Source organism: Stenella coeruleoalba (assembly GCF_951394435.1).
Source record: "Stenella coeruleoalba genome assembly, chromosome: 2".
Classification (NCBI taxonomy): Eukaryota; Metazoa; Chordata; class Mammalia; order Artiodactyla; family Delphinidae; genus Stenella; species Stenella coeruleoalba.
In genome coordinates, this window is record NC_137147.1 from 24,842,750 (window position 1) to 24,855,744 (window position 12,995).

General features: G+C 46.0%; 1 protein-coding gene across 2 annotated transcripts in view; it reads left to right on the forward strand.

Moving 5' to 3' along the window:
• Positions 1 to 10,183: 10,183 nt before the first annotated feature.
• Positions 10,184 to 12,995, forward strand: part of SPTLC2 (serine palmitoyltransferase long chain base subunit 2) — a 116,090-nt gene continuing 113,278 nt past the window's right edge. The window contains exon 1 of one of the 2 annotated variants that reach the window (XM_079914655.1): positions 10,184 to 10,551. In XM_079914655.1, the coding sequence (XP_079770781.1) occupies positions 10,423 to 10,551 (129 nt within the window). In that variant the 5' untranslated portion in view covers positions 10,184 to 10,422. The remainder of the gene's footprint in view (positions 10,552 to 12,995) is intronic. The other variant, XM_079914654.1, reaches the window with a different exon arrangement.

The window sequence follows — 12,995 nt, forward strand, 5'->3', positions numbered from 1 at the left end:
GGCCGGTCATAATGTATGTTAGCTCTCGGCACACTATAGAAAGTGAATAGTTTTTGAAGGAATATCACAGTCGTATCCATCCATTCCTTCCTCCCCTCCCCTCCCTCCCCCCTTCTCCCCTCCCTCCCTCCCTTCCTTCCTTCCTTCCTTTTATTCAATTATTATCAAGTACTCCATGGGCCAGGTACTGAGGTAGGTGCTGCTGAAATTACAGAGTTTATAAAACACAGACCCTTTCCTATCAAAGAAGACGACAGTATCCTGGTGAGAGTTGGTTGTTGTTTTGTTTTGTTTTGTTTAGTAAAGTATCTTAGGTTTTGTTTTTCACAGCTTTATCATGATGTAATTTATATATATTAAACTTCAACACCTATAGTATACAATGCAGTGAGTGGTTTTTAGTATATTTATAGAGTTGCACCGCCATCACCATAATCTAATTTTAGACTATTTTCATGGTCCCACCCCCAAAACCTGTACCCATTAGCAGTCATTCTCAATCCCTCTGCCCTCTCCTTATTCTACCCCCACATATACCCCACCGCACCCCAGCCCAAGACAATCACTAATTTATTTTCTGTCTCTGGTTTGCCTGTTCTGGACCAATATATAGTTTTTTTGGTCTGGCTTCTTTCACTTAGCATAACGTTTTCATTTTTCATGTATGTTGTAGCATGTATCAGTACTTCACTCCTTTTTTATTGCTAAATAATATTCCAGGGCTTCCCTGGTGGCACAGTGGTTGGGAGTCCGCCTGCCAATGCAGGGGACACGGGTTCGTGCCCCGGTCCGGGAGGATGCCACATGCCGCGGAGCGGCTGGACCCGTGAGCCATGGCCGCTGAGCCTGCGCGTCCGGAGCCTGCGCGTCCGGAGCCTGTGCTCCGCAACGGGAGACGCCACAGCAGTGAAAGGCCCGCGTAGCGCAAAAAAAAAAAAAAAAAAATTCCATCGTATGGATATATGACCCTTTATCTATTCAACAGCTGATGTACATTTGAGTTGTTTCTACATTTTAGATGTTATGAATGATGCTGCTACGAAGATTTGTATACAAGTTTTAGTGTTGACATATGTTTTCATTTTTCCTGTGTAGGTATCTAGGAGTGGAATTGCAGGGTCATATGTTAACCCTATGTTTAACATTTTGAGGACCTGCCAAACGGTTTTACAAAGCTGCTGAACCATTTTACATTCCCACCAGCAATGTATGAGGGTTCCAGTTCCTCCACATCCTCATTAACATTTGCTATTGTCTGGCTTTTAGTTTTAGCTATCCTAGTGGTTATGAAGTTGTTGGGGTTTTTTCGTTTTTTTTTTTTTTTTTTTTTTTTGCGGTACACGGGTCTCTCACCGCCGCGGCCCCTCCCGTTGCGGAGCACAGGCTCCAGACGCGCAGGCTCAGCGGCCATGGCTCACGGGCCCAGCTGCTCCGCGGCATGTGGGATCTTCCCAGACCGGGGCACGAACCCGTGTCCCCTGCATTGGCAGGCGGACTCTCAACCACTGCGCCACCAGGGAAACCCGAAGTTGTGGTTTTGATTTACATTTCCCAAATGACTAATGACGTTGAGCATGTTTTCATTTGCTTATTAGACATTTGCATTTCCTCTTTGGAGAAATGTTTATTCAAATCCTTTGCCCATTTAAAAATAATTTATCTTTTTATTATTAAACTATAAGAGTTCTCTATATGCTCTGGATACAAGTCTCATATCAGATGAATGATTTGCTGATGTTTGTTCCCATTCTTTTTTTTTTTTTAATAAATTTATTTATTTATTTACTTTTGGCCGCGTTGGGTCTTCGTTGCTGCACGCGGGCTTTCTCTAGTTGCGGTGAGCAGGAGCTACTCTTGGTTGCGGTGCACGGGCTTCTCATTGCGGTGGCTTCTCTTGTTGTGGAGAACGGACTCTAGGCACACGGGCCTCAGTAGTTGTGACTTGCAAGCCCTAGAGCACAGGCTCAGTAGTTGTGGTGCACGAGCTCAGTTGCTCCATAACATGTGGGATCTTCCCGGACCAGGGCTTGAACCCGTGTCCCCTGCATTGGCAGGCGGATTCTTAACCACCTGCCACCAGGGAAGTCCCTATTTGTTCCCATTCTGTAGGTTGTTTTTTCACTTTTTTTTTTTGCGGTACGCGGGCCTCTCACTGTTGTGGCCTCTCCCGTTGCGGAGCACAGGCTCCGGATGCGCAGGCTCACCGGTCACGGCTCACGGGCCCAGCTGCTCCGCGGCATGTGGGATCTTCCCAGACCGGGTCACGAACCTGCATCCCCTGCATCGGCAGGCGGACTCTCAACCACTGCGCCAGCAGGGAAGCCCTGTTTTTTCACTTTCTTAATGGTGTCCTTTGAATACTAAAATTTCTTAATTTTGATGAAATCCAATCTTGGTATTTTTTCTTTGGTTGCTTATGCTTTTGGTATCATATGTAAAACCATTTCTAAATCCATGGTCACGAAGATTTATACCATTATTTTCTTCTAAGGATTTTATAGTTTTTATCTCTTACCTTTAGTTCTTTGATCCATTCTGACTTTGCTCACTTCCTGATGTTGCGTCACTCTTACTTGGGCTTTCCTTTTGGTAGCCAAATGGCTACAGCAGCTGTAGGCTTCACATTCATACAGCACACCTTCTGGAAGAACAGGTAGATTTCCTCCCTCCAAGCATTGAACCCAAATCTCCAGTCTTACCATGACTGAATCAACTAAGTTCCTGTGTCTGTCCCTGAGCCAATCACTGTGGCAAGGCTCCGGGCAATAGTTAACTCTAAATATATGACTATTGACCAGTGAAGGAAGAATGGAATAGATGATGGAGAAGCAACCAGTTGAAATGTGAGATATAGACTGGCAGATTAGCATGGGATGGTCAGCATGGGGAAAGGCAGGTTTGGATTGAAATAGAAGGTGACTCTATAGTTGTCATTTATGTCTTAAAAGGTGTTATTGATATAAAACAGAAATATACTGTGTTTTGAAATGTTAGAGTATCAGTGTCATAAAGTAGGTACAAGAAAGTTCTTTTTCCTTGTCAACTGCTTGAGCACCTCTGTTGCATCCCCAGAACTTGTTCTAATTCCTGTGCTTTTCAGGACATCTACTGAGAGAACTTGCAGTGTGACTTTGGAGATACCCCGAGAGCATAAACAACAGAATAGCCCTCTTCTAGATACAAGTTGAAATGGCTCTCCCAGACAGCAGGTACCAGAATGGGTTTGGGGGCTAGTAAAAGATAGGAAAAAAAGTGCAAAAAAGTTAGGAAATATTGAGGATGGGGGAAGAACCCCAAAAGGCCATTTTAAAGGTAGTTATTTTGTACAAGAATTATGTAGCATTGTCAAGTGAATATAAAGAGAGTGATGGGGAAGACAGCAAAATCTTTGAAGAGTTCTATAATGAAGTGGAAAAGAAATGGCTGCCTCACCGTAAACAAATTCTGCTTAAATATGTAAACTTCGCACTCCATAGAGTACATATGCCACCTTGCCTCAGGATGAATGACCTTCTTATTTATGTCATTTTTCTTTTAACTATTTTTTTTATTGAGGTATACTTTACATATAGTACAATTTAATTTACGTTATTTAAAGTTGACAATGCATAACATTCAGAGCTGGTATGCTTGTCTCTGGGTCCTTTGTCACGGTTAATGCTCTCTTAAGGAGTAAATTCTGTCTATAGAGATGATATTTCTATTTTTTCTTATACAACTACATACACAGAGGATGTTTATTAATTGCTTTGAGATGACAGTTTGATGAAGATGATAAGATATTATCACTTTAATCAGTTTAACTAAACGTACATTTGGGGTAAATTTCAGAGGTTAGATTTGGGAAGAGGGAGCACCTAGAACCAGTATTTCTTAAAACATCTTCTAAAAGTGTTGAGAATCTCCTAGGCATTCCTTTCCCCTGCTTCTTGTCATCGTCATATTTAACATGAGCAGTATAATGGACATCTGTTGTTTATGCCTGCCCAACACCCCTTTTTCTGGTAACAGCACCCATCTCTTCCCCATTTGGGAAACCACTGATCTCCCATTCTCAGAGCCTGTGGCTCAGAATCGGAGGAGTGGGTGGGCACAAGATTCAGGCCTGGCCAAACAATTCAGCATCCACCTGAGACATGTGACCTGAGCTGGGCCAATGGGAGCTTAGCTAGGACTCTCACTGGGACCCCAGAAAAGAGGCTTTCTCTCTCAGCTGAGATTTTAAAGCTGGTGGAAGGCAAGCTTGCCAGCCGTGAGCCATCTTTAACATCACTTGGTGAATCTATCTGGGAATGAAGCCAACTCAGAGGGATGCTAAACCAAGGAACCTGTTTCTGATTCCTGATCACCTGGATCCAGTCAGATCCACCTCTAGTCTTTTTGGTTATGTGAGCCGAACCTCCTCTATGCTTAATCCAGTTTGAACTCAGTTTCAAAACTTGCAAAGCAGAGTCTTGACTAATACCACCACCATCATTGTAATCGTTATCTGCAACACCACGCCCTTCTCCTCCTTCCTGGAGCTAGATGCAAAAGTCCACTTCCTGAAGCAGAGCCTCAGATGATTACAATAATCAGTGGAGTGAGTGCCCACAGGAAGTCCAGGGTGGCAGTGCGAGTGTGGTGGCTGAGTAGGGCAAAGGAAACACCAGGCAGAGCTCTACCACTGAGAGACAGGCTCCAGCTGCCTATTGTTGGAGTGTTCATCTGTCTCATCTCTGAGCTCTGATTGCAGATGCCTTGTGAGACACAGATTAAAATCACTCTACTGGATGCTCAGCAGGCACCCCAAACCAATCAGGAAACATCATTCCTCTTAAAGCTTTGCTTTTGCAATCATTCCTTTAAACAGCTCAGGCCTCACAACAATGCAATTCTAAATTCTTGTCTCAGGGCCTACTAAGTTTTGTGAATGCAAACATTGTCACTGAAAATGATCCAAAAACGTTATTCAAGATATTCCAGCAAAAATAGGGCCAGAAACTCTAGGAGAGAAGAAGTAACTCTAAATTCATTGTATTAGCTTAAGAGTAATAAAAAGGGAACTAACGGACCCATTTCTTGTAAATCAAGACTGTAAATTCGGGGACTTCCCTGGTGGTCCAGTGGTAAAGAATCCATCTTGCAATGCAGGGGATGCGGGTTCGATCCCTGGTCGGGGAACTAAGATTCCCACAGGCTGCAGGGCAAGTAAGCCTGCATGACACAACTTCTGAGCTTGCATGCCTCAACAAGAGAGCCTGCATGCCACAAACTACAGAGCCCATGTGCCCTGGAGCCTGCACACCACAACTAGAGAAGAGAAAACCCACACGCCACAACTAGAGAGAAGCCCGCGCACCACAACGAAGAGCCCGCATGACATAATGAAAGATCCCACGTGCTGGAACTAAGACCCGACGCAGCCAAAAATAAATTAAATAAATAAATAAATCTTAAAAAAAAAAGATTGTAAGCTCCACAAGAGCAGAGACCATGTTTCTATCTGCTTATCATTGTATTTGCAATACCTAGAATGATGCCCAGAAAAAATTATTTGTTGAATGATTGGCCAAAGAGATAACTGATTTTTAAAAAATTAATTAGTTAATTAATTAATTTTTGGCTGCATTGGGTCTTCATTGCTGCGCGCGGGCTTTCTCTAGTTGTGGTGAGCGGGGGCTACTCTTGTTGTTGCGGTGCCTGGGCTTCTCATTGCGGTGGCTTCTCTTGTTGTGGAGCACGGGCTCTAGGCACACGGGCCTCAGTAGTTGTGGCTTGCGGGCTTAGTAGTTGTGGCTTGCGGGCTCTAGAGCGCAGGCTCAGTAGTTGTGGCACATGGGCTTAGTTGCTCCGCGGCATGTGGGATGTTCCTGGACAAGGGCTCAAACCTGTGTCCTCTGCATTGGCAGGCAGATTCTTAACCACTGCTCCACCAGGGAAGTCCAAAAGAGATAACTGATTGAATGAAGCATGAAAGGTTTGGAAAGGGAAGACCAAGTGATGCTCTTAGAGTCAGGATCAGATCGACTCAGCTCTGAGTTGTCCAGCCCTGGGTTTTGTACCAAAGCAGATTTCTTCTGGAGGGCCCTTTCTACCTTATGATTCTATTGTCATTTTAACTACTATTGGACATTGGCCATTTCGCCTGCCCAGTGTTTGTTCCCTTTTTCTATGAGGTCCTCAGTTTCCTTTTGGGAAAGTCCTCTGCTCATTTTGTGTCCTCTTTTGGAGAGGTGGATCCTGTTAGGCACCTTCCACCATGAAAGATGAAGGTATCACACTCTTTTCTTTGTTTGCCACCCACCCCCATGGACCAATGTGACCTAAAGTCAGCCAATCAGATACTCTCTCCCATGACTGACTCTTGGGCAAGTGACTCAAGGATGGAAGGGCTGGTTAGAGCTCATTTATTTTGATGGTGGTGCGCTCACCAGTTTCTGCCACAAACCCTCGCTAAGGTCCTTGCTGCCTAGCCCTCTGGATCTCCGCTCACTCCTGAGTTTTTCTAAGCCTGGCCCCCCAGCCTTTAGCCAGGTCTCTGAGCTGCTAATAACCTTCCAGTGAATTCCCATCTGTGCAAGTCAGGCAGCGTTAACTTGTGCTGCATGCAACCAAGACCCCTATTTGACAGCGCAGGCCAGCTGCTCCTCCGGCTGTACAGTTTCTCTCACTTTATTTCTCTTCCTAGGCTGCAGTCCTGCATGGCCCTTTAAAAAAAATACTATACTGGAAGCCTCCTCCTTTAATACTGATTCCAAGCAATTGTTATTTGTCCTTTCCATTCCATTCCTTGTAGTGGGCAATGATAGGGTTGTTCCTTCCTTCTCCACATTGAATCCTCCTTTTCTGTAACTGATTCCTCACCTCCAGCAGCTTGACCTTGGGCTTTGACCATCATTGATTGGTCAAACATTAGATATCTCACCTTAAACTGGGCCAATCAAATTTCTGTTTCCTGGGAATTTATAAGCTTTACCTAGGGAATGTGAAAGCTGTAGGTGGCTGACTGCTAAGCCTCAGAAGTGAGCTGGTTCTAGGGGGAAGGTCTATAATTTTCTGTTGCTGAGGTTTGGGATTCTTTTCTGGGTCCCAACACTTACCTATCTTGAGGAGAGTGCCAATAAATATATATAACTCTCTCTCTTTTTTTTTAAAACATCTTTATTGGAATATAATTGCTTTACAATGGTGTGTTAGTTTCTGGTTTAAAACAAAGTGAATCAGCTATACATATACATATATCCCCATATCTCCTCCCTCTTGCATCTCCCTCCCACCCTCCCTATCTCACCCCTCTAGGTGGTCACAAAGCACTGAGCTGATCTCCCTGTGCTATGCGGTTGCTTCCCACTAGCTATCTATTTTACATTTGGTAGTGTATAAAATATAACTTTCTTGATTAAGTTTTCTAATATTGGCTTATCTGCAATCAAAACAACCTTAATTCAATTCACAGTCTCCATGTGATAGAAGGCTCCTTGGAGGCAGGGCCGGATTTTCATTCATTCATCCATTTATTCACTGATCAAACATTTATTGGGGACTTCCCTGCTGGCGCAGTGGTTGAGAGTCCGCCTACCGATGCAGGGGACACAGGTTCATGCCCCGGTCCGGGAAGATCCCACATGCCGCGGAGCGGCTGGGCCTGTGAGCCATGGCCGCTGAGCCTGCGCGTCCGGAGCCTGTGCTCCACAGCGGGAGAGGCCGCAACAGTGAGAGGCCTGCATACTGCAAAAAAAAAAAAAAAAAAAAAAAACATTTATTGGGCACTTACTATGTTTCAGGCACTATAGTAGGTGCTGAGAACACCAAGAGGAATTAGACAATCCCCTGAATTCACGGAGCCTGCTCTCTGTCTAGTTGGGGTATTAATGTCTTCAATCATTCATTCATTTAACAAGTAGTTCATTTATTCTAATGAATTAATCATCGCCAGCACTTACTGAATATTATGTGACAGGCCCTGGTACTAAATGCTTTTCTTATTTAATTCTCATAATTCTATGAGATATGTCCCAATTTACAGATGAAGGAACTGAGTCACAAAGAGGTTAGGCAGCTTTGCCAAAGTCACAAAGCTTCTAAGTGCTGGAGGTGGGGCTCCAATCCTGTCTGACTACAGAGCTCTTGCTTCTAATCATTGTGTGACCTCACTCTCAAAATAAAGAATCCCAAAGCAATGTGACATATGCCTACACAGGTGTGTATAAAGTCCACAGAGAAGAAAGTGACTGATTTTGCCTAGAGGTTGGAGTTCAAGAAAGGTTTCACAGCTGAAGAGGTTTGAGCAATCTTGGAGGAAGAGAAGAATTGTAAGCCTGGTGCCTTGCACAGAACTTTGCACATGAACTCAGTAAAATGATGATAAGGCAGCTTATGCCTCTGGAAGGAGTTGTTTTCCTGTGTACATGGAGTCTGGGGTGTTTCCTACTGCCTTCTGAGGCATCCCTTTTGTGATTTAGCAATGGTGTGCAAGATCATCAGATCATTTATGTATTATATCATTCATGTTCACAAAAACTTTGTGAGGTAAGTAGTACAGGTATTAACTTCGTAAGATGCGTGAGGAAGCCAAGGTTGATGTTGCATAACTTGTACAAGACCACACATGGTGAGTAAGTGGCAGAACAAGACAAGGCCCTGGTGTCCTACCCTCTGGAGGGAGGGATTGCCTAGCAGGATTCCTTAATCTAGCCAGGCTCCTTAACTCTCACTCTCCAGTAAGGCATTGCTGTTTCCAGCCTCTATACCTAAGCTTCCAAAGGTTCCCTCTCCCAGGATCACCCACCCCTTCCTTCTCATTTCCATCTCTCCAAATACTGCTCATCCTTCAAGAGCAAGCTCATTCCACATCTTCCTCCCAGGCCTTCCCTAGCTTCATTCAGCTCACTGTCTAAGCCCCAGTTAAATCCGTTACCCGTGCTTCCAACCAGATTCCTGCCCTGAGAACTTCCTGTATAGAAAGTCTAGACTTGTCACTGTCAACCAGCCTTCCGCATCAGAACTCCTGTTGCCTAATCATTCCAGCCTTTGGTCAGCCTTTTATTGTTGTTTACTTTATTTATTTATTTAAACATTTTTATTGGAGTATAATTGCTTTACAATAGTGTCAGTTTCTGCTTTATAACAAAGTGAATCAGCTATACATATACATACCTCCCCGTACCTCCTCCCTCTTGGGTCTCCCTCCCACCCTCCCTATCCCACCCCTCTAGGTGGCACAGCCAGTATTCAAACCCAGACTGACTCCAGAGTCCATACTCTTAAACATGACACTAAATTCTTTTTTTTTTTTTTCTGTACGCGGGCCTCTCACTGTTGTGGCCTCTCCCGTTGGCGGAGCACAGGCTCCGGACGCGCAGGCTCAGCGGCCATGGCTCATGGGCCCAGCCGCGCCGCGGCATGTAGGATCCTCCCGGACCGGGGCACGAACCCGTGTCCCCTGCATCGGCAGGCGGACTCTCAACCACTGCGCCACCAGGGAAGCCCCGACACTAAATTCTTTATGGGTAACCAAAAGTTTCTTGCTACAATGTAAATCCATTTCTTCTCTTTCTAATAACTATGGGAATATAGAGCTAAAGAGATGAAAAATAATATGTATACATTATGCTCCTAATAGGAGCCAGGTATTGTGATAGGTGCAAAATGGCTTATTAATGTAATTCTTGCAATGAGTCTATGAAGCAGGAAGTATTAACTCCATTTTAAAGAATTTGGCTCCTAAAGTGGTTAAACACTCAAGGTTTAGATTCTGGTTACTGTCAGAGCTGGAACAACCAGGTTTCTTGTTTTTCAAGGAAGTGTTCTTAAAAGGAAGTTGTACAGAAAACCCTGATAGGGACAGATGTGAAGGGCAAAGAGACACCCGAATCATTACTTAAAATGTGTTAATGTATGATGCATATTGAAGAATGGTGAAGGAATGTCGAAAAAGGCTTACTATAAAAACCCACAGAAGAATTAGCTAATTAAATTAAGGGCTGGGATTCAAACCCGACAACTTCCCGGGAGGCAAGGGTAGAGAGGGTGCCACCTGTCCAGAAGAGGGAACCCGCTCTAGAGACCTGGTCCCAGGTCCAAAGGTCGCTTCAGAAAACCCCCTTGACACCCGCGGGCCGTTTTATTCCATCCCGTCATTGGACAGGTAGGAGCCTGGGGTCCGCCTCCTCCTCCTCCAGATTGGTCAGCAGTCCTCAGGCTCACGACACTCCTGCGCGCCCCGCCTGGTCTCCAGCTCCCGGGCCCAGCCTACGGCGATCCGCTGCTTCGTGGGGGAGTGGGTCCCGCCCCCATGTGACGGCCCGGCAGGGAATTGGCGGCGGCGTGCAGCCATTTCCGGTTTCGGGGTGGTTGGAGGGGTGCGGAGGGGGACTTGGAGCCGCTGCCGCCTCGGCCGCCGCTTACGGATCCTGCCTTGCGCCTAGTGCTGCCGGGACGATGCGGACGGAGCCCGGAGGGTGCTGCTGCCGTCGCCCGGTGCGGGCGAACGACTGCGTGGCGAACGGGGAGGTGCGCAACGGGTACGTGAGGATCAGCGCCGCTACTGCCGCCGCCGCTGCCGGCCAGGTACTGTGGGACCAGGCGGCCGGGCCGGGCTGGGGGCGGTGGGCCGGGACCCCGCGGGCTGGCGCCCTTGCGGAGAGGCGGCGGGGCCGGGCGGGGTCGCGGTGACTGTCCGCGGGGCCGGGCGCGGCTCAGGTGTGTTGGTGGCAGTGTCCGGGCACTGACTGGGCCTGCCCCGGGCCGGAAGGCTCAAGGGCGGCGCTGGGGCTCCCCAGTCTCTCCGTGCCTGAGGTCTTCCTCACCTCTCCCCGGAGGTTGGGCTCTACTTCCTCTACCCGATCCCGCCAGAAGTGGGGTCTGCCCTCCAGGAGAGGCAGGGAGTGCCCCCTCGGACCCCAGGAGGATTCCCCCGAGCCTCCCTCCTGTGGCCTTCGGGTGGTTGCTTCCTCCTAGAGCTCTGAAGCCCTCCAGGGAAAACCACATTTAGGATCCTCAGGAGGCAAAGCAAGTTAGGAGGTGGTACCAGGCGGAAACACCCAGTCTTTTCCTACCACGTACCTACCCCCGTCTACAAGTAAGGCCTTGGACCACAAGTCTGGCAGTGAACCCGGTCCAGAGCCTAAAAAGCGTTACGGTCTTGGCCCGAGATGAGACCCCCATCTCGGGCTCCAGGTTGAGTTAGGTGGTCCTGCTGACCCCTTGAGCAAGAGTGCTATCTCACAAGGGGATGGTTTAGCCTGGTGGTGACATGTGATGAGTCTGTACTAATTCACCAAGGCTGAATCACCAACCCAGTCCAGGCAGTTCTGAAATGTTTTGAAAAGTTCTGAATTCAAGGCAGTAATTATCATCAAGCTTCACGTTCTCTGGACTGACAGCTATTATGCTGAAATGTCTTTTTAACGATGAGCTGGTTAAAAAGATGCAAGGTCAGTGTTGGTGGAAGAGAGTGTTGAGACGTCTGCAGTTGACTTTGGTACTTATAAATCTCTTTAAGAAATTAAGGAAATCCTTTTTTTTTTTTCACAAATAGTCCGTTCCCCACGGCAGGAAATGTGACTGTTGTAATTTGGCATTACCATAAATATCTGGCAGCCTTCTCCCTCGGTCAGTAGATAGGAGAGACAGGCCTGTTACTGTTTGGTGTGAAACAGAAAGTAAAGCATTTCTCCGGGTCAGGTTGAGATATTAAGACCACAAGAGTTGGGGGGAAATACATAAAAGAGACTTGACCTCCCCTGAAGTTGTAAGGTGTAAGGCAACATAATATACAGATTCAAAAAATTTGTTTTCATTTTTGAAGAAATAATTGTGTGAGACAGGAAGTGATAAGAATCAGCTCATTGTAAGCCATGGAAGAAGTTGTTTTCCCAGCAGTGTACATGGCTAATAAGACAAAATTGTTGTATAAATTGTAAAAGGGAAACCTCATGGTGGGAGTTAGAAAATACATTGCAGGCCAATGAGTGCGTTATGATTTTTAAGAGGGAGAAGGAAATCAAGAGCAAGGTGTCCACACGATAGAGGTGCTTTGTGTTTAAGTGCTCTTTTCATTTAACACACTTATGTTCTGAGTTAGTAGTAAATCAGATTTCTCCCTCCCATAATCCTGAACAGTTTAGCATTGGTGGGCATGACATTTCTTCAGAGATTGCTGACTGATAAGATGAAGAAATATCAAGTTGCTAGCATGAAATTTAAAAATCTGTATAACTGGAAAATCTGCCTGACTTTTTCTAATATATTTTAGTGAAAAAATTCACTCAAGCCACAACGGTGGCATTTGGAAGAATGGTCTGGTGGAATGCCCTAAAGAATGTTTAGGGGTGCAGTATCCCTTCTAGAAAACAATTTCTCAGGAGTCTTTTTAAAACAAAGACTTTAGGTATGTAGCTTTTACACTATAAGAGGACTACTGTCTGTGGGGTGTTTTTTTCCCCCCGTTTCTTTTTCCTTAAGCAAAAGAAACTTCATAAGAGCAAGAGTATCTTTAAAATATTTTTTAAAGTTGTTTTTGTTTCGATTAAAGTGATGTGCTAGTGCTCCAAGCCCTGTGTATTTTTCCCCAGTTTCTGGGGGAAATATTGCCAATTATGCCGTAAAAATGCACATAAGATGTCAAGTGCACAGGCGTGTGTCTTGCCTTTTCTAAAATACAGTGTAACAGGGTTTTGTTTTGTTTTTTCTTAATAAACTTATTTATTTTTGGCTGCGTTGGGTCTTGGTTGCTGCACACAAGACTTCTTTAGTTGTGGCGAGCAGGGGCTACTCTTTGTTACCGTGCGCGGGCTTCTTATTGCCGTGGCTTCCCTTGTTGTGGAGCACCGGCTCTAGGCGGGCGGGCTTCAGTAGTTGTGGCTTGCGGGCTCTAGAGCGCAGGCTCAGTAGTTGTGGCACATGGGCTTAGTTGCTCTGTGGCATGTGGGATCTTCCTGGACCCATGTCCCCTGCACTGGCAGGCAAATTCTTAACCACTGTGCCACCAGGGAAGCCCTGTAACAGGGTTT